Genomic DNA, 18,741 nt, shown 5'->3' with positions numbered 1-18,741 from the left:
AAACAGACAACAAATCTTTTGAAAGAGGAATCAGTGCAGCGTTTCTGTAAGTGCGTATGGCATTGTTTACATAGACCTTTCTGATAAAGCTTACTTACTGTAGTTTTTACCTTTCCTTCTCCTTTAATATGTCATCATGAAAGAACCAGATATTTAACTAGAAGAGAAGTTAATCAGTTTCTAATGTTTACCTGCTTTCCCAAGTAATGATCAATCCTGTAGATCTCTTCCTCTTTGAAGAACATCTGTAGGTCACTGGCTAGTTGTTGTGCAGATGCGTAATCATGTCCAAATGGCTTCTCTAACACAACACGCAGCCAAGCACCAGGCAGTGGTCGGCAAGTGGCATTTATGTTGCGAGCAATATCAGTGTAGGTAAATGGTGGCACAGACAAATAGAATAACCTTCCAGCTTCATGTAGTCCTTCTTCTGACATTGTATTCTGGATGTCCTGGTTCAGTGCTGTATAATTCTCAGCAACTTTCAATTGTCTGTAACGACTGAGCCTGAGAAACTGGTCTTTCAGCAAAGCACATCTGTCTGGTGTGACATCTACAGGACAGCTAAGAGACTTCAGAACATCAAACATTATACTCTCCCCTTTTTCTGGGGGTGAAAGAGCACCTCCATAAAAAATAAAGCTGTGCCCTCTATCAGCTTCATTCAGGTAGAGATGGAAGAGTCCTTGCCACAAGTACTTCTTTGCTAGGTCTCCAGTGGCCCCTACAAGAATAACCGATATGTGCCCTTTGTGTTCTTTGCAGTCAACAAAATTTGTTTCCAACAGCAGCATGATAAGAAGGGCTTTCAGCAACATGTTGTTTCCTAGAGGTCTTGGGGAATAAAACATAAATATCAATTAAATCAATGCCATAAATACATAAAATTATGCCTTAGTACTTAACCAAAACTAATTAACCATATACAGTGGTTCTAGATTCCTAAAAGTAGATGAAGAAAACCTAGTTAAACAATGTGATTATATCCGATAACATATCTGCGTGTGGCAAAATTAAGTGAATTGTGCTCTCAGTATTCAGTAACATTTGCTGTGATACACAAAAGGGGGTTGTGGGAGCACTCAAAGGCTAAATAGAATATACAAATACAATGGAAGTGAAAGTGATCTGGTCAAATTAACTACAAGCATACAAAAAATAGAGGGCGATTGATCAATGCACATTGCACAATGCATGGGACCAGGGAATGTGCATTGATCAATCCCCCTCTTTTTTTTGTAAACATTTACTGTAACTGTTGATCAGTCCTGCACATCGACTTGGAGTCATTTTAGCCCATTCCCCCATACAGAACACCTTCAGCTCTTGGATGTTGGTGGGTTTCCTCACATGAACACCACTGTACTACCTGAAAAATGTTCCTACAGTTTAGAGGGTAAACTGCTATGTTCTGATTTAGAACAAAGGGCTGATTAACCTGATCTAGAACATCAACAAAAAAGTTTTTAAGTGTAAAAATCAAACGGTATAAAGAACAGTACTGTACACATATACACACAACACTAGAAAAGACAAAACTGACTTCTGTACTCAGTTATGTGCCAATATCAAAGAGCTGGTATGGACTGACTCAACAGAAAAAGGAAAAGGAAAAGTTTCAAATGGACCTTCTAAAAGGACCCTCTAATTACAAGTGAAGCAAACAACATGGAGAAAAAGGTGCATAGTCAATATATAAAAAGACAAACAAAGACAGAATGTTACAGGTAAACACAAACCAAACAGTTTCACTGGATGCTATTGAATTACAAGTCTTATCTAAGGGCTGTGGCACATGGGGAGCTTTGACCGGTGTGTCAGAATACTGCAAATAGCATGCTGGCTTCTTATATCATATTTTATGTGCTTAGGGTAATGTCACATAGGGCACATTTTTTTCAGCAAGAAGAATGTATAGGTTTTTCCTTGCAGCTCCAACCACACAGCATGTAAAAGGTAGGCATTTAGCATGCAAGCCTAGGCAATAAGCATGGATTGCATGAGTAACTCTAGTGGGGTTACTTTATGCATAAGCAGCCCTTATAGGCGGAGAGTGATTTTTTGTTTGGGGAGGCTAAAGCAATGTCATGCACAGCAGTTTCTTCACCAGAATTTTTTCACCATGGAGAAATAGGTGACTTGGCCCCCTAGTGTTCTTATTAAGTGGCATTGAATAAATTGTAGTTTGTCAGTACACATGCAGGGTGGAGATCTATAATCAAAGTAAAAGCACTCCACCAAATGGTTAATGAGTGCCGCATTAACCCCAGGCATGCCAGTAAATCTTTGCAGAAAATGGATAATGAGCATTGCAATAAGCCTGCAAAAGCCAGCGAGATCAGGTACAGTTAATTAAATCACTTATAACATTATAATTACAAAGTGGATGCATTTTTGAAGTACATTTTTGAAGTGACTTTCCTAGGAGAATCACAGGAAAAAATGTAATGTGTTTTGGTTCACTGCAGATTTGTGGGCACTGAGCCTTTAAATTAACCCCTTCACCAACTTTTAAAGTGCCTTGTTCTCCATTAACTCATGGCAGACACTAATTATTCAGCACATTTATGCCTTGCAACACCAAATAAGCCCCTTTGATGCTTTAAAAGTAATTACAGTCACCATCATTAAATCTTTTAAAAGTTGAAATATGCCACAAACAAATGAAACTTTTTTAAGGCAAACCATTACACTTTCTATGTGCAACCGGCCCTCCCGTCAAAAATCTACTACAGAGTCTATGCCTTTGTTTTTCCGGTTTCCTTGAGAATGCTGATGGCAAGAGACAGGAGAGAGGTATTTGCATGGGGGGGGGTGTTCTCCCAGTGCAGTGGGGCTTTTTTATTTTTCTGGGCTCTCTGCCAAAAGCCCACTTATTTAATTAAAAGGGAGAAATAATGTTTCAGGTGCAGGTGATTCTCGTTAAGATTTCTGGGCTCTCTACCAAAAGCTAGTTTTAATTACATTTGTATCTTTTTTAGCTTCAGTACAAAGGGATCAAAGGGAAATGAGGGACTGCGGGTTGGGCTGTCAAAAGAGGGACTGGCGAAAAATCGGGACAGTTAGAAGGTATGGTTATGTGTACAGGTATGAGACCTGTTATCCAGAATGGGACCTGGGGTTTTCCAGATAAGGGGTCTTTGCTTAATTCAGATCTCCTAAAAAAATGATTTAAACATCAATTAATCCCAATAGGAGTGTTTTGCCTACAATAAGGATTAATTGCATCTTAGTTTGGATCAATTACAAGGTACTGTTTTATTATTACAGAGAAAAATGTGAATTATTTGATTAAAATGGAATCTATGGGAGATGGCCATTCCGTAATTTGGAACTTTTTGGATAATGGGTTTCCGGATAAGGGTCCGATACCTCTACCTTTAGCTCAGCCTCAATGGAATGAGTTGGTCAGTAAATGATTGGGGTTTTTTTTAATAATCCTTTTCATTTTTTTTTTTTTTTTTTTTTTGGTCAGGTGCAGGTTTGGGGAGGTTAAGCCACCTCAAGACTTAAGGAAAATCCACCCATGGCTACCCTCCCTTTCGTAGTGTGAGTTCTTATACAATTTAATTTTAAAAAAATATTATAAATCCAATAAATCCAGGAAGTGGCACAAAATGAAGAGAACCGTTCTTTCAAGTTTTTTTCAAGTGTCAATAGTTAGTATTTAAGTATTAATTTTCCCTACAGTTGACCAATACAAGGAAAAACAGACAATGGGAGTATGGACATCTGTGCCAGAGTTTACAGAAAGTGTGCCTAAAAACTCTAATGCACAGTAAATCAGTTTCAGCACCTCTATGGTGGCAGGTGACTTCCCTGCAGAGCACTATGTAGTACAAAGATTGTAAATGCTGTTTTACGGATGAAACTGGATAGCATTAAAAAAAAAAATACTGTCTAGCCTTACTGCTTTCTGTATTAAAGAGCAGATTTCTAATATTTTCCAGGACCATTTTAATCTTTAGTGTGAAATCTTTTTGCTTTCGCTGCTTGAATTAACAAATATAGCAGAATCTACGTATAGTATTTTATTGATTGAACAGTACAAGCAGTAAGAACTGCTGACATGTATAATATACAGTTGCATATGTAATGGTATCAGACATTATTTTTTAAGTAAAATAGCATAAAATACACTCACCTATACAAGAGTATGCAACCCTGCAGAACTCCTGACAATACCACATGCGTGTATAAACCTAGTGTACCGGGAATCTGTCAGTGTAACATCCCAACAGGAAGAGGCAGTTCAAAGATCTTCAGAATTAATCATTACACAAGAAAACCTTGCGCAATTCTTTCCCGGCAATGGGATTTCATGCATTCCCAGTACTACTGTTTAAATAAAACACTGAAATCTGAATTTAAACCCAAAGAAATTTTATAAGCTTAACAGTACAATGACGGGTACATTCTGTATAAAAGGACACATAAAATCCCCCAGTGTTCTCTATAAAGACAACCCAAGGCAGGAGATAAAGGTATATAAATATGCCATATGTAAAGTATAAAATATAAGTTCAATATGCCATCTTGCTGACTAGCTAAGCCCCTACATGCACTTTGCTATTTGCATACCTTCCAACATTTGAAAAATGAAAAGAGGGACAAAAAGATTTGACGCGCGCAGCGCGGCAAATTTTTTAATATGTGCTATACCCTCATACTGTACTACCTAAGGAAAACAATATAGCAACTCCTACATATAAAATACAAATATAGAGAGAAGGCAGTCAGTTATAAGTGAGTTATAACTATGTACTAGTTTTTCCCCCCATACACAGTGCCCCCAATGGCCAAATAGACAGTGCCCCCAATTGCCCCCATAGACAGTACCCCCCCATAGAAAGTACCCCCAATTGACCCCATAGACGGTGCCCCCAATTGTCCCACAGACAGTAGCCCCCATATAAAGTACCCCCATACACAATGCCCCCATAGAAAGTGCCCCCAATTGCCCCTATTGACAGTACCCTCGATACACAGTACCCCCACAGACAGTGCCCCCAATTGCCCCCATAGACAGTAGCCCCATACACAGTGCCCCCAATAGATGCTTCTTCTTCTTCTTCTCTGGCTCCTTGTGCGGTGGCAACATGCCCTTTTATAAGGTTGCGCCCCGTGCGTACGTATGACGTCAGTACGCACGGGGCACAACCTTATAAAAGGGCCTGTCGCTGCCTCACAAGGAGCCACAGAAGAAGGAGCCGCACAAGGAGGAGGAGGAGCGCCCAGCTCCAGACAGCGCATCCCGCTGTCCCTGATAGTTCAATGAATGACCCGGAAAAGCGTGACATTCATTGAACTATCCGGGACAGCAGGATGCGCTATAAAATACGAGACAGTCCCGCAGAAAGCGGGACAGTTGGGGGGTATGTATTTGCACAGCTGTAACCAGTACACAAAAGGTTGATGGAAGTATGTCAACCTAATTTACTATGTTAGTTTAATTGGACGAAGGTAATCAAACAGCAATATGAATTGTACTAGAAATGGTAGACTGGTGTCTCTGTTGCCCACTTAGGGCAGGGGTACATGGGTAGATTAGTCGTGCCACGACAAATCTCCGTTGTCACGGGCTACTAAACTCCCCGCAATGCCATCCCACTGGCTAGAATGTAAATCGCGGTGAAATGACATACGTGGCGCCACGATTTGCAGAAGTCACCATGTGTGTTTGGCACACACAGACAGCATACACTGACATAATGCTGGCACTGATCCTACAGTCTGAGGTGTGAACAGGGGAACAATGTGGGTGATTACAGCCTGAGCCTGAGGTGTGAACACTGCAGGGGGTGAACAATGCAAGGATTAAAAGGTGTGAACAGTACAGGAGATTACATATTTAAACAATACAGGGGGATTACAGCCTGAATCTGAGGTGAGAACCATGCAGGGGGCCATTTAATCTCAGTACTGATACCATTTAAACCTTCCACAAAGGTAAATCATCAAAGCAGCTAGACAGGTGGGGGGCCACAAAGAGGGGGGTCGCGGGCCGCCAGTTGGACAGCCCTGCCCTAATGTAATCAAAGGAAAGCTTAAACTCCTAATGTAATCAAAATATTAAAAAAACCTTGGATAAAAGCACCTACATGCCTTTATATGGTCATGAAACTCCCAATATCCTTTAAAGGGGGGGACATTATTCCTTGCAAATTTGCAGTTTTAGTAAATGATGGGTTACTGTTTCAGTAGCTGTGGAAAAAAAGTCTACCTTTATAAACTGTACCTTCATCTTATGTATCCATGGAAACCTGTGCAGTAGTGAATAGCAACCAGTTAGTCATTAGGTTAAAACAGAGAAAAATTAAAGCAAAAAGATTTTGGTTGCTATGAGTTACTGCCGTAGTGCAAATGTGCCCCCAAAATATTTATTTAATAGTAAAAGAACTGGCTGAATTTTATATGGATATTTAAATCAATTAGAACACAGCTGTGGTTGGTTACCAAGCACTACCAGGCTCATTTACTGCCCCAAATCACAGGCCATTCCTCAAATATTTCTAACGTAACATTTCACATACAGGAATCTCCCACACTGCTAGTTGCTCAACTGAATCAGAATGCTGTCAGGTAAAATGAAACAGAAGCAAAGTTTTCTCAAGTTCTTGTAACCCACAGGAAATCACTAGTATCTATAGCTACTACCTCCCTCTAATTTTTTTTTCTAAAACAAAACTCAACCCTACCACCCCAATTACAGATCAGATTGTCTGTCCAGAAGCTGCCTTGTCAGCTTAAAGGAGAAGGAAAGCCTAAGTCACTTTGGGGTGCCAAAATGTTAGGCACCCCCAAGTGACTTTAATCACTTACCTTGTTAAGAGAGAACCGCACCAGCCCGGGGTACCTGGAGCGAGCGCTTCCTTCTTCTGTGTTGGCGCATTGCGCATACACATTAGATGGAAAGGCCGAACTTTAACAACAAAGTTGGCTGCCGGCAGAAGAATTGCGGAAGTAGGAAGCGCTCGCTACAGCTACCCCGGGCTGGTGCTGTTTTCTCCTAACAAAGGCACCAGCCCGGGGTACAAGGTAAGCGATTAAAGTCACTTAGGGGTGCCTAACATTTTGACACCCCAAAGTGACTTAGCCTTTCCTTCTCCTTTAAATTAGAATATTTTAGCCATGGTTGTAAAAAGAAACTTTCAAAAATATATGTTGTATTACAGAAAGCTAAAAAAGAGCGTTTAGCTGCAAAAAAATACTCATATACACAAAGCGCCCCCCCCCCCAAAAAAAAAAACATGGGGTAGTACAGATTTAACATAATTTTTAAATAATAGTGTTATTAATATGGTTAGAGAAGGAGAGTGACTGGTCAAAGATAACCCCAAGGCAGCGTGCAGAATTTACAGGGTTGATGGTCATGCCATCAATAGTAACGGTGAAAGGAGGAGGAGGGCCAGGTTTGGGTGGGAAGACCATGAGCTCTGTTTTAGCTAGGTTAAGTTTGAGCTGGCGTCGGTTCATCCAGGAGGAGATAGCCAGGAGGCAGTTAGCAATCTGGGTTTGAACATCAGTGGTTAGTGCAGGGGTGTCTAAATATATCTGGATGTCATCTGCATATAAGTGATATTTAAGACCAAAAGAAGAAATAAGGTCACCTAAAGAGAGAGTGTACAGGGAGAACAGCAAAGGACCAAGCACAGAGCCCTGAGGGACCCCCACACTAAGTGTGTCGGTTTTTCTCTGCCAGAGACACGCACCTCTCTGCTCTCTCCCCTCTCCTGCTCCCCCTCCCTCAAGAATGCTAAGAATTCACTCCTTCCCCCTTAGGAATGTGGATCTGAGCCAATCAGCAGGAAGCTGACTCATAGTCTTACTAACTGAGCATGTACACTTGGTCTGGGTCTCCGTGTAGGAGCGGGGCATTATGGGAACTTTCTTTACACAGCTCAGCCTTTTTTCTTCCTGTTTGGCTTCTGATCATATGAACAGGTGAAATATGGGGAGACTTAAGGGCACTATTGAGACAACAGAAGGTATGCCTGCAGCTTCAGATGAACTCTTTGTTAGCCTTTCCTTCTCCTTTAAGAGCCCTACACCAGTATACACTGGAACTGCCCCCACTTGAAATTTCTTATGTACCTACGCTAACTAGTAATGTAACTTATGCATGAACTACCACGAGAACTAAAACCTGCAATGTTGTTGCCTGCAAAGTGTCTCAGAGACAACTTTTCTTGCAGTTGTGTTACTCGACCGAGAATCAAAGTACTTATGCTTTACACCATTATTTTAACTGATGTGTTGTTTAATGTTATATATAAAAAATAAAATACACCCTAAAAATAACTGATCATTAGCAGTCACTTAAAAATATGTTTAAAAAGCCCTCCTAACATCTGCAGATGGCTTTAATTGTCCTAAGACTGATGGTATACGGGGCATTTAAAGGACCTATGTTATAACTAAAAAGCCATCCAATCTTGTAGGCCAGTGCTGTCCAACTGGCGGCCCGCAGGCCGGACCCCCCTCTGTGTGGCCCCCCACCTGTCTGGCTGCTTTGATAACTTACCTTTATGTAAGCTTTAAATGGTATCAGTACTGGCCCCCTTCATGGTTAACACCTCAGATTCAGGCTGTAAACCCCCTGTATTGTTTAAAAATGTAATCCCCTGTGTTGTTCACACCTTTTAATCCCTACATTGTTCATCCCCTGCATTGTTCACACCTCAGACTCAGGCTGTAATCACCCACATTGTTCACACCTCAGTCTGTAGGAGCAGTAGAAACCCAAAAATAAACCCTGCACACTATAAAAAGAACATATACTGAGGTGGTACTGCAATTAAAAAGTTTTTTAATATATAGTTATTGTGCAGACTGTAGGAGCAGTGGCAGCATTGTGTCACTGTAGGCTGCTGTGTGTGCCATACTCTGTCTGCCCTATGCTGCCTGTGTGTGCCATACACACAGGCAGGGTAGGGAAGGCAGAGTATGGCACACACAGGCAGGGTGGGGAAGGCAGAGTATGGCACACACAGGCAGGGTGGGGAAGGCAGAGTATGGCACACACAGGCAGGGTGGGGAAGGCAGAGTATGGCACACACAGGCAGGGTGGGGAAGGCAGAGTATGGCACACACAGGCAGGGTGGGGAAGGCAGAGTATGGCACACACAGGCAGGGTGGGGAAGGCAGAGTATGGCACACACAGGCAGGGTAGGGAAGGCAGAGTATGGCACACACAGGCAGGGTAGGGAAGGCAGAGTATGGCACACACAGGCAGGGTAGGGAAGGCAGAGTATGGCACACACAGGCAGGGTAGGGAAGGCAGAGTATGGCACACACAGGCAGGGTAGGGAAGGCAGAGTATGGCACACACAGGCAGGGTAGGGAAGGCAGAGTATGGCACACACAGGCAGGGTAGGGAAGGCAGAGTATGGCAGGTTTTTGCTGTACTACCACCATTAATATGGCTATGGTCATGCGATAACATGGGTGTGGTTTCAAGTGGGTGTGGTTTTAAAAGGGGGAGTGGTCAAAACTAGCTTCCTTTATCGGCCCTCCACCACGGAGGCCAGAAAAATTTCGGCCCTCGGTGCCACAGAAGTTGGACAGCACTGTTGTAGGCAATAATGAATATATAGTGCTGGTTTTACTTTGGGCTAAAAATTATTTCCTTGAAATAATACCACTTTATTGGAGCTCCCTATAGATCCTTTCAGGTCCCTGTCCTTGTTTCTGGGCATGTCCTAACGGTCCATGCCAGAAGCTCAGTAGGGGGATAGCCACTCACCGCCCTGCAGTCACACAAGCAGACATTTCTTAGTTTCCAATCAGGTCAGCCTAGCTACTGATTGGTTTCTATCATACAGTACAGTGTGCTGTCAGCTCTCCTGCACAGCCTGGGAAAGGAAGCAGCAGGAAGTGGAACAGTGGGAGAGTGGGAGTATGGTTTAATATAAATCAACCTAAATCACTACTTTTTAAAAGCACATTCCTTCTATATTTAAAATACACTGGCAAGTTCTCGTTTTTCACACAATATGACAGTGTGCCTCTCATTCTAGGGAAGGAGAAGTGACTGCTGTCAGTAGTGATGACAGAATCTGTTTCAGTCAACCAGCCGAAAATGTTTGCTCATCACAAGCTGAAGGTTAAAGGGTGCTTTTTCGCAATGGTTCTCCCTGAGATGACCAAGCTGATCAAACCTTTGTTTGCCATAGGCTTAAATAATAAAGGGCCAGTACTTACACACAAGAGCAAATAAATAATTCAACACCATTGCAAGAATAAAGAGAGAAAGAAAGTCCAGCAAATTCAAATACATTTTGATGGATCATCTTATTTGATACCTTACTCTGGTTCTGGTCCTTAATTATGCCAGTAATCAAAATACTGATTTTTCCCACAGATTGCTTCCCATTCACATGAAACTGAAGTGGTAAGATTCACCTTTTGTTTGTGATCAGCCAGTAATACCCCCTTGTTCAACGTGAGTTCAATAAATAGGGCTTGCACTATACATACTTTTTGTTTAGTGTTTTTAATCAAAATATATATATATATGGCTATTGTTGTTTCTTTAAACTGAAACTACTTCCGATTTGGTCCTTGCAGGGTAGACAATTTGATTACAATTACTGCCCCTTTAAATATGAATTTATATTATTAATGAAACCATTAATCTTATGAAAAAAAATATTTTTTTCCACTTACATAAAGGGGATGTGTTTCATTCTTGTTCCTTACAGTCATACGACTCCAACCTAGCTGTAAATAAGAATATTATGCATCACCAATGGTTCTTATATAATTTCTAATAATTGCTACACAGAATGTTGAGATAATTAGAGAAAGAAGAAATAACGAAGATCATACATTTTTGCTTGTTTGACCTTACCTTGATGTTTGCTCAAACTTTTTTAGGTTCCCCCAAAACCTTCAGGACGATAATCATTTTATACACATTGCTCTGCTGCCAGAAGATGTTGGTGGTTGCCTGTTAACTGCTTCCTAGTACATATAAGAGTACAAAGTAAGCTGGTACTGTGACTAACATGTAATGTGTTAATAGGGTAGTTTGTCTTAAAACTTTTAGTCTTCATTTTGTATAGTTTTTAAATTATTATTTACATTTTTCAGAAACTCTGGAATTCCAACTGCTATCTTCTGGCTGCTAGCAACAAGGTAGCAGTTTGGAAGCCAAAATGAAAGATGAATGGGAGAGGGCCAGTCTACCCAGGCAGCATTTTCAGTTGCAGGGGGACAATAGGAGGGCTAACAATTCAGAACTATACTAAATAAATGATAACCAATGGCAAAGTTGCTTAGAATAAGCCAACCTATAACAGCTTTAAAGCTAGGGTGCTGTGCTTCTGGCTGGTACTGTGCTTGTGCTACATGACTACAGGGGCATAATAACTATACAAGTATTTTCTGGGCACCGTGGTGCCTCCTTGAGTGTAACGCAGCGCAGCCGAATGAAAAAAGCAAAGCAATAATAAAAGGGAACCAAGTTTGAAACACAGGCCATTAATGGACGTTATGCCGCTATATGCTCAGAACTAAGCACAGAGTAGCGCGCTATAAACAGCGGTTTAATGCGTGTTAAATATCCAGCCATACAAATCTTCACCATATTGAATCCTTCCACTGACCTCTACTTATGCCAGTGATCAAAATACTTATCGCACGTATCTGTCTTATTAAAACGCAGAGAAGCATGTAGGCGGCCAAAAATGAGCGCTACCTATATACCTTTCCCACAGCGCCCCCTGTAGTACTATTTAGGCTACAATTAGTACTTCACTTGAACAAAAGAGCCGACAGAACTCACTGTCACTGTTCGCTTGTATTGTGTGTTCGCCGCCGCTTCCTCGTCACGTGATGCGGATATTCTCTTTACCTTGAGGCGCACAGGGATGCGGAAGTGTAGCTTCCTTGTTGTGGTGGTGCATGGGTGTACATGGGTACAGAACTGCAAAGCTTGAATGGTAGAATGAAGCGACGGGAGTAGATAAAATCGAGCCCGTTGGTGGCGGCCCACAGGACATTTTCTCCCTGTTCACACCTGTACTATATTCAGTGGTGGCGGGACCCCAATGTTAATAATTCAACCCGGTGGTGGTGATTTTTTCAGCTGTTACGAAACTACAACTCACACATACACTACAAATTTTGGCTTTGGGTGCTGAAGGTGTAGGGATTTTGGGAGTTGTAGGTTAAGAAACCTGCTCTTCAAAGGAAAGATGCCTGACTGGTGGATGCTTGCCTATCTATTATCTGTCATCTAACCTCTTTCCGGCCTGAAATGTAAAATCCTTGGCAAACAGAAAAGAAAATATACTCCTTAACTGAGGCACAAAACTAACAGCAACATTTTAAAATCAAAATGGCAGTAATACTATACCATACACAGTCCTTGGATATTCAGCTCTTTGTTTTTAAAGTGCATTGGTCTCAAGCAATTCTTTTTCAAGAACTTCTTAAGGGCCCTGACACACGGGGAGATAAGTGGTGCCGCTACACATCTCTGTTGTTGCGGGCGACTAATCTCCCCGCAATGCCATCCTACCGTCAAGAATGTAAATCAGCAGTGGGATGGCATAGTGGCACCATGATTTGCCGGTTTCCTCTCAAGGCGACTTATGCATTCCCCCCAACTGTCCGCGGGACAGTCCCGGTTTCTATAGCGCATCCCACTGTCCCGGATAGTTCAATGAATGTCCCACATTTCTGTAATAGATTACGGAAATGCGGGACATTCATTGAACTATCCAACACAGCGGGATGCGCTGGCTGTAGCCGGGTGCTCAGGCTTCTTCTGCGGCTCTCACTACGCACGGAGCGGAACCTTATAAAAGGGCCTGTCACCGCCGCACAAGAAGCCGCATATGGAGCAGAGCCGCAGAAGAAGGAGCATCTATGGGGGCATTGTGTATGGGGGGTACTGTCTTTGGGGGCACTTTCTATGGGGGCAATGTGTATGGGGGGTACTGTTTATGCCTTCTCTCTATATTTGTATTTTATATGTAGGAGTTGCTATATTGTTTTCCTTAGGTAGTACAGTATGAGAGTATAGCACATTTTGCGTCTTTTCCCGCCATTTCAACTATATAAAAGGAGTATTTTTGGGGGGAAAATGGGGTGTGGTAATTGGGTCATGGCCACAAAAGTGGGCGTGATCAAAAAATTTGCCGTGCTGCACGCAAAATCTTTTTGTCCCTCTTTTCATTTTTCAAATGTTGGGAGGTATGCGTATGCCATCCCACCGGCGATTTACATTCAAATGACTTTTCAATTAGTCTTCATTTTTTTTTATATAGTTTTTTAATTAATTGTCTTTTTCTAACCCTTTGCAGCTTTCAAACAGGGGTCACTGACCCCCTCAGTGAAAAAACTATCGCACTGCGAGGCTACAGATTAATTGTTATTTTTTACTTTATATTACTTGTATATATCAGGTCCTCTCCCATTCATATATCAGTCTTTCATCCCTTACCACACCACAGTTGCTAAGGTAATTTGTATCCTAGCAACCAAATAACTGCTGAAAGTCCAAGCTGGAGAGCAGCTGAACAAAAACTGAAATATATAAAAAACTACAAATAAAAAATGAAGACCAATTGCAAATTGTTCCCAGAATAGTACTCTCTACATCAGTGATTCCCAACCAGTGGCTTGTGAGCAACACATTTTTCACAGTGGCCTCAAAGCAGGTGCTTATTTTTCAATTCCTTGCTTGGTGGCAAGTTTTAGTTGCATAAAAACAAGATCTACTACCAAATAAAGCCTCCTGTAAGCTGATAGTCTTGATAGGGGTTGCCTAATAGCCAATCTTAGCTCTTATTTGGCACTCACACTAACTTTTATGATGCTTGTGTTGCCCCCCAAGCCTTTTTACATTTGACTGTGGCTTACGAGTAAGAAAGTTTAGGGACCCCTGCTCTACATCATACTAAAAGTTGACTCAAAGGTGAACAACCCTTTTAATAAATAAAATTCTTTTGCGAGCACACTTTCCTCCATCTTGACTACCTCCTTCCATGGTTTTGAACAAGAAAACCAAGTTCAATAAGAGTACTGCACACAGTACCTTTCAGTGTGAAAGATCCAAGGAATGGCTTTCGCCACACAAGCGTTGATTCCAGTGTTTTATACAAACCATTACAAGTTTTACACTTCCAGAGTATATTGCCAAAGAGTCCAACATTGGCAGTTATCTGTACATGTATAAATATTTGTCTTTTTGTCTTCTTTCGTCAAAGTATGCCAATTGCAAGGCTAATGCTGTATTTGTCTTTTACATTCTAGTAGTGCAGTACATTTTAATCCCCAGCAGAGGGACTTTTAGCACATGATACTGGAAAAGCATTTCTGACTGCTACCTAACGCACAGGTATCAGCAACAAAAGCTGTGCTGAAAGTAATCTAAGGACCTACAACGGGCCAGCCAATATATTTGATAACTGATGTGCACACAAGTATCATTCAACCATTATTTGAATAACCTGAAGCAACTTTACTTGGAAGAATGGGAGAAAATTACGCCCCAACACTACAAAAGTTGCTTAATCCAAAAGATTTGAAGCTGTTTTTGCTACAGAAGGTGACTATACAAAATAAATTGTGGGGATTGCATACTTACATACATACAAACAGAAAGTTTTCAGATATATTATTTCAGATTATATCAATATTTTTTCTACCAATGTCATGTTGAAAAAAACAAAAAAAAACTAATTTTGAGTTCCAGTGATTTGACATTAGAATACAACAGAGAACAATATTTCAGTGTAGCATTTGTTGTTTCAATACTTTTGCAAAAACATAGCCAGAAGGAAGCTATTTTTTTGAATAGGGTAATCACGATTGTGTTAAAGGAGAAGGAAAGGTAAAATCACTGGCGGGTGCCAAAATGTTAGGCACCCCTAAGTGATTGTAATTGCTTACATTAGTTTGTATTCCTTTGCTGCTACCCTGGGCTGGTGCGGTTTTCTTTAACAGGAGCACCAGCCCAGGGTATAAGGTAAGTGATTACAAACACTGGGGGGCGCCTAATATTTTGGAACCTTCCAATGATTGTACCTTTCCCTCTCCATTAGGTCACAGCAAAAACTTCAAACTTGCTTAAATACCAATGATGCCCTTTGCATTGATTCTATGGCATGGGGTTAGTAACTCGCATTAACATATTGAACTTTGATGCACAATAACTACACAGAGACCATGAGTGAGGTGGTGTAAGGCCGCAGCTTGCTTTATTAAACATGTCAAAGTACAACTTAAGGTTCAGTAAATAATAACTTGTACATTTTTATCTGACTGACCAGCCTCTGCTAACCTCAGCAGGCCGTCATACCAAAATTATCAAATAAAAATCCTGCCATTAACCCGGCCAGCATCTTTGTATAATCTTTTTAACAAATTTTCCTCCATGCAAGCTGCGACAAACCAGAATGAATCCAAATTTTTTTTTTTAATTATATAGATATATATATATATTTATATATCAAAATAGGGTGGGTGGGTGGGGCAAGTTCAGGCTGCAGTTCCTCCACACGGCTCGCCGAACGAAGAGGTGAGCCCTGCGAATGTGCAAACTATTTAACCCCTCGCATCCCGAGGCCCTGCTGCCCTACCAATGGGAGCGCTACCCCTGCCAGTGGCGCGAACCCGGTGCCCAATAGGACCCCCACCGGAGTCTACTTAACCCCCCCCGGCTAGCACTAACCCCATGGGATCGCAGGGAGTATTCTCTCCCCGCTCCCTACTTCTTGACAGTTTTTACTTGGCAGTTTAGATTTTTCATCTTCGTAGATTTTCTGGAAATAAATCATGACAAATTGTGGTAAAAAATATTCTCTCAGTTGCTGTTTTCGCCACAGTTTTGTGTGATTGCCGATAAATCCTTAAAGTCCTTAGACCAGGGATCCTCAAACTACAGCCTACAGGCCAGATCTGGCCCCCCAAGGTAATCTACCTGGCCCCCGCTGCGTCCTTACCCCTGGCTACTAGTTGTCTGCCTCATCGCAGTGACATGACACAAGGACAAAGCTGGGAGAAGAAGGGCACAGCGGGGAGTGGTGGGAAGATGCAGCAGGGAGAGGGAGCGGGCCGTAGTTTAAGGAATTGGGGGGGGCAGGCCGTAGCTTGAGGGGGCGGGCGAGGTGGTGGCACGTGGTTTGAGAATAACGGGGGGGGGGGCAAACAGTGGTTTGAGGACACGGGGGGGGGGCATAGTTTGAGGACTATAGTTCTCAACAGTCTGAGGGACCATGAACTGATCCCCTGTTTGAGGACCCCTGCCTTAGACACTGAGGGGTCTTTTTATAAGGCAATAAACTTGCAAAAGTGGTCAGAGTTTGAACATATCTCCAGTTTTTCCAGATAAACCTACTTATAAAATCTCAACTTTGACAAAATTTGACACTCAGCAAACAAGCCATTAAAGTACAGTAAGGTAGGAATAGATCAATAAAGGCTTAGACTGTTCAAGTGAGAGGCTGTAAGCAAGAAAGGGTGTATTTAATTCCACAAATCTCCCTTAGAACTTTTCATAAATCAAAACACAATATATGCAATTTACCTAAACTTATTTTCAGAGACCAGGGGGGTAACTGGGGAGTTGCATAGGAATCGTTGACATTTATTAAAATTATTTTATTAAAATTAGGGCAGCCTTAGGAGCAATAACAGTACCCATTATTACCCTTACCATGTGTGAAATTGTTTGTGCCTGGGTACAAGATGGTGCTTCACTGTTGTGATGATGAAACTTAAGACAAACAATGCACTGGCGTAAGAGAACCTTGCACTTACACCTACCTTAGGCACTCACTCTTGCACCAAATAAATAGTGATCAAATTGAGTGCAGACAGATGGTCAGGTCCCACCCCCACCCAGTGTTAGAGACATGATCTGTTTTTTATCTACTGAACCTGGAAATAATATGAAGTATAACTGGTTCTTAAGCAGGGATTTAGCTGTCTGCAAAATACTAATTTTATATCTAATATTTCCTTTAAGCCATGCTTCCTGTCATTTTTCCTGTTAGGATTTATATATCATAGGGAGCCATGTTCATATAGTCTTGGTCATTGCAGATGTTACTGCAGTAATACGAGCCAATGTAATTCACTCTCCTTTGCTGCATGGCCAGCACAATGTAAAAAGATCCATAAATGGCTGCAACCAGTTACCCAGCACACACCTCCCTCACTGCAACCATAAAACTGACCCTGTCAGACTGCTTCTATATACTTCTATATACTGTGTTAGGCCAACTGAACTTTTGATCTAATGGACTGAAGTAATCGTTTCTACTTAACCACATAAAAACCTTTTTAAAATGGGAGAAAATGCAAAAAATATAAACTAGTAACTGAAACTCTCTAGCACTCATTTTCTATTCTAGCTGAAGATCTACTGTTTGTTAGATCCAAGTTGGCAAGTGTCTTTGGCTAGCAATACTATAAGTTTGTGCCAGCATGGTTTTATGCAAAACAGATCTTGCCAGACTAATTTAATTGCCTTTTAGGAGGAGGTGAGCAGAAACCTTGATGCTGGAATGGTAGTGGATGTCATCTACTTGGACTTTACCAAAACATTTGATACAGTAACCTCAATAAATAATAAAATTATTAATTTTACCCTGGAACATACTGTATGTGTACTTGGGTAGAGAACTGGCTGAAGGATAGATTGCAAAGAATGGTGGTAATTGGAACATTTTCTAACTGGGCCAGTGTTGTCAGTGGAGTACCGCAGGGGTCAGTCCTTGGTCCTATGCTTTTTAACTTGTTTATTAATGACCTAGAGGTGGGCATACAAAGTACTTTTTCTATTTTTGCTGATGATACAAAATTAGGGTTGCCGCCTCTGCCAGCTTTCTTAGCCGGTCAGGGGGTGGGGAAGAGGTGGGGCAGGGAAGAGGAGGGGCAGTGATGCAGTGATTGGTCGACCGTGGCATCAATGTTACTGAGTCCTGCCTGGTTTTCCTAATTCCGGGCTGTCTGGGTCAAAACCGGACAGGTGGCAACCCTATACAAAACTGTACAAAACTATTAGTTCAATGCAGGATGCTGCCATTTTGCAGAAAGATTTGACAGATTTGGAAATCTGGGCAGCAAAATAGAAAATGAAGTTCAATGTTGAAAAGCGCAAAGTCTGGGGATTTTTGTAGATAACAAGTTGTCTAATTCCAGGCAGTGTCATTCAGTGGCTACTAAAGCAAATAAAGTGCTGTCTTGTATAAAAAAGGGCATTGACTCAAGGGATGAGAACATAATTTTGCCCCTTTATAGGTCCCTGGTAAGGCCTCACCTTGAGTATGCAGTGCAGTTTTGGGCTCCAGTCCTTAAGAAGGATATTAATGAGCTGGAGAGAGTGCAGAGACTGCAACTAAACTGGTAAAGGGGATTATTATAAGGGGTGGTCTTTTTCCAATAATAATGAAAAGCGCTCCAGAGGCCATACCTTTTTTTTTTTTTAATAATTCTTTAAACATTTTGTATATGAAGGGTGAGATAAAGGGACAGAATAGAAGGAAAAGGGGAAAGGAACCAGAGGCCACCCATCTAGATTAGAGGAACGGAGCTTTCATTTGAAGCAGCGTAGGGGGTTTTTCACAATGAGGGCAGTGAGGTTGTAATGGCAGATTCTGTTAATGCCTTTAAGAGGGGCCTGGATGAGTTCTTGAACAAGCATACTATACAAGGCTATTGTGATACAGGTATGGGATCTCTTATCCGGAAACCCATTATCCAGAAAGCTATGAATTACGGACA

At 41.6% G+C, this 18,741-nt stretch overlaps 1 protein-coding gene across 5 annotated transcripts in view; it reads right to left on the bottom strand.

The window, feature by feature from the left end:
• The window catches only part of h6pd (hexose-6-phosphate dehydrogenase (glucose 1-dehydrogenase)), a 32,036-nt gene extending 20,152 nt beyond the window's left edge, over positions 1 to 11,884 (bottom strand). Inside the window, exons 1-4 of one of the 5 annotated variants that reach the window (XM_031904787.1) lie at positions 11,789 to 11,884; positions 10,853 to 10,965; positions 10,669 to 10,722; positions 192 to 834 (exon numbers count right to left, since the gene is read on the bottom strand). In XM_031904787.1, coding sequence (XP_031760647.1) covers positions 192 to 834; positions 10,669 to 10,688 — 663 coding nt within the window. In that variant the 5' untranslated portion in view covers positions 10,689 to 10,722; positions 10,853 to 10,965; positions 11,789 to 11,884. 5 annotated transcript variants of the gene reach the window in all.
• Positions 11,885 to 18,741: the final 6,857 nt, after the last annotated feature.

The sequence above is a fragment of the Xenopus tropicalis genome, chromosome 7 (assembly GCF_000004195.4).
Source record: "Xenopus tropicalis strain Nigerian chromosome 7, UCB_Xtro_10.0, whole genome shotgun sequence".
NCBI lineage: Eukaryota > Metazoa > Chordata > Amphibia > Anura > Pipidae > Xenopus > Xenopus tropicalis.
This window is presented reverse-complemented; position numbering and strand designations above follow the sequence as displayed.